This window comes from Lucilia cuprina, chromosome 5 (assembly GCF_022045245.1).
Source record: "Lucilia cuprina isolate Lc7/37 chromosome 5, ASM2204524v1, whole genome shotgun sequence".
Taxonomy (NCBI): Eukaryota; Metazoa; Arthropoda; class Insecta; order Diptera; family Calliphoridae; genus Lucilia; species Lucilia cuprina.
Window position 1 is genome coordinate 9,778,372 of NC_060953.1, and position 3,228 is coordinate 9,781,599.

The 3,228-nt window shown below is 28.9% G+C and overlaps 1 protein-coding gene across 1 annotated transcript; it reads left to right on the forward strand.

Moving 5' to 3' along the window:
- The first annotated feature begins 223 nt into the window (after positions 1-223).
- On the forward strand, positions 224-2,232 carry LOC111676364 (deoxynucleoside triphosphate triphosphohydrolase SAMHD1 homolog). Its single transcript, XM_023437273.2, has 6 exons — positions 224-349; positions 422-679; positions 752-1,201; positions 1,274-1,356; positions 1,964-2,032; positions 2,097-2,232. Exons 1-6 carry the CDS (start codon positions 224-226, stop codon positions 2,131-2,133), a joined length of 1,023 nt encoding a protein of 340 aa, XP_023293041.2. The 3' UTR covers positions 2,134-2,232.
- Positions 2,233-3,228: the final 996 nt, after the last annotated feature.

Consider the following 3,228-nt stretch of genomic DNA (forward strand, 5'->3'; position numbering starts at 1 on the left):
AGACTATAGACTAGACTATAGACTAGACTATAGACTAGACTATAGACTAGACTATAGACTAGACTATAGACTAGACTATAGACTAGACTATAGACTAGACTATAGAAAATAGAATTACAGGGAAAAGAAAATTTTCTATATAAAAATTTATAGAATTCTGTTTTCTATATCAAATTGCTTAAAAATTATCGTTTTCTGTTTTAAAAACTGTTTTCTCATATTTATGGTAATTTCTTTTAATAGTACTTATCATGTTGCCAGTCGGATGTTAGATGCTCTGGAGGAAAATACGCAATGGTTAAAAGGTAACAACAATGAAATACCTTTAGTATACCGCAAGGCAGTGCAGGTAAGTAAATGCATTACATAAATCTTATTTTCAAATAAAACTCTTTTTTTCCTCCCATCTACTGTAAAACAGATAGCTGCTCTTTTACATGATATTGCCCATGGACCATTTTCTCATGCCTGGGAGCATGTAGTAGAAGATTATGTACACGAAACAGAAGCATTTCCCTGTATCGATCATATCTTTCAGCAAATAAACCAAGATCTATTTCCAGAATTGCGTAGTAATAACAATTTTGGTATAGAATTAATTAAGGCCCTAATAGATGGCCGTATTGATAATTTTAAGTTCAAAGATCAACTACCCCAGCAATTTCGTTTTATATTTGAGGTTAGTAGTTACATATATCCTCATATTGAAGTACATGTTTTCTTTAAAAGAAACAACTTTTTATCTGCATAGATTGTCAGTAACAAACGTTCAAAACTAGATGTTGATAAATGGGACTATCTAAAACGTGATTCCTATTATTTAAAGCATTTAAGTCAACCCAATATGGACTTTGATGATGTCTTCCTAAAGGCTAGAGTTTCCGATTGTGGCACACAAATCGAATATCGTTATGAGGATTATGATAAAATCTTTAATTTGTTTGCAGCCCGTTATGATTTTCATGTTAATTGTTATAGTCTACCCGAATATATATTATGTGATCATCTCCTTAGCATGGCGGTACAAGAAGTTAAACCAAAAATTAATAATAAACTGGTAACGAAACTTGGTGCTAGTGATATGCTAGAATTTTTAGAATTAACCGATGAAAATATTTTGCAATTGGTGAAAACAAGTAATTTAAGTAAATTTTTGAAATATGAAACCAAATTTGAACAAGTTAATAAAATTCCTAAAAAGGTAAGTTTCTTAAAGATAAAATAAATATTTCTTTTAACTTATAACCAACTTTTTGTACTTTTCATTGACTAGACCGTTTCTGCTTATGCTGAAATAGCGAGTTTACAAATGTATATGCCCAGAGGAGAGAGAATAAGTTTTTATGGTGATATTAGGTAAGTGAAAACAAGCCATTATTTAGATAAGAATAAGCTATAGAATAGACTGTAGACTACAAAAGACTGTTGGTTGCCCTATAGACTAGACAAGAGACTAGACGACAGACTAGACTATAGACTAGACTATAAACTAGACTTTAGACTATAGACTAGACTATAGACTAGACTATAGACTAGACTATAGACTAGACTATAGACTAGACTATAGACTAGACTATAGACTAGACTATAGACTAGACTATAGACTAGACTATAGACTAGACTATAGACTAGACTATAGACTAGACTATAGACTAGACTATAGACTAGACTATAGACTAGACTATAGACTAGACTATAGACTAGACTATAGGCTACACTATAGAGTATACTATAGACTAGATTCTAGATTGAACTTTAGGCTAGCCTATAGGTCAGTGTTAAGACTAAACTATAGACTAAATTAGTCTTTAGTTTAGTGCTTCGATTCCCATCTGCTTAAGGAGCGCACAAAAGGCCCCATAGAGGCCTAGATGTATTTCTTAGGATTTGATGAATATATGTACATCCTCCTTTCAAACTAACTAACTACCATTTACCTTTTATATTCTCTGCGTATTTTCAGAAACAAACCTTTAGTCGATGATCAAACAAGATTTATAAGAAAAACTTATACAGGCTATTGTGATCACAGGTATTTGTTAACATTTTTTTAAAAACTATATAATGTTACAAATTATTTTTTAAATGATTTACAGGACACAAACCGTTTATTATACTGTGGAATACGAATAATTTTCTTCTCAAAATTGGAAAAGAAGAAAGCTAAACTACCTCGAAGCAATAGTGTTGAAAGGAAAAAAAATAAAAATAATGAACAAGAAAATAATAAACGAAAAAAGTACCTTATTAATTAAGTTCTCAATGTTATTTTTTTAATGGTTTTTTCACATTTTCGTTTTTTTAATATAATTTAGAAAATATTATAAGTAATATATCTAGAGAGATAATTTTCATTCATTTCTATGTTATTTATTATGTTTTATGTTTCTAATATAATGGAATATTTTATTTAAAACATTTTTAATTCAATTCCAATTGAAAGTAGCTAACACACCAATGTATGTTTTTGTAAACTTAGCCTATCTATCAGTTGTTACTGTTTAAATTTTATTAATGTTTCTTTAATAATTTTAATAATTTTATTCCAAATATTTAACCAAATAGGTATTTTTTAATTATAATACATCCATTCGATATTATACATTCGATATTATGTTGTTAAAACATATATTTTTTTTACGTATTCATTGTAACAAAAAGCAGTCTGAAATATAAATGCAGTTATTTTGAATACAATTTCATGCAAAACATGATTCTTTTATTTTATTTTATTTAATTTAATTTTATTTTAAATTGAATATTCTATATAAAAAAACGAAATATCTGTTCGTAATTTATAGACTTAAAAAATTATTACAACTATTAGGATACAAAATCAAATGTGTATATCAGCGGCCGTAGATGTCTTTCTAAAACTAGAATTGAAGTTAACTAGAACAGAACTAGAACAGAACTAGAACAGAACTAGAACAGAACTAGAACAGAACTAGAACAGAATTAGAACAGAACTTGAACTAGAACAGAACTAGAACAGAACTAGAACAGAACTAGAACAGAACTAGAACAGAACTAGAACAGAACTAGAATTGAACTAGAACTGAACTAGAACTGAAATAGAACTGAACTAGAACTGAACTAGAACTGAACTAGAACTAGAACTGAACTAGAATTGAACTAGAATTGAACTAGAACAGAACTAGAACAGAACTAGAACAGAACTAGAACAGAACTAGAACAGAACTAGAACAGAACTAGAACAGAACTAGA

Bases quoted from the DNA above. Each gene is read 5' to 3' on its own strand.
- LOC111676364 (XM_023437273.2), top strand. From the start codon at position 224: ATGGTAATTTCTTTTAATAGTACTTATCATGTTGCCAGTCGGATGTTA. The intron at 1,357-1,963 runs GTAAGTGAAAAC...GCGTATTTTCAG, and splicing joins AGTTTTTATGGTGATATTAG to AAACAAACCTTTAGTCGATG. The intron at 2,033-2,096 runs GTATTTGTTAAC...AATGATTTACAG, and splicing joins ACAGGCTATTGTGATCACAG to GACACAAACCGTTTATTATA.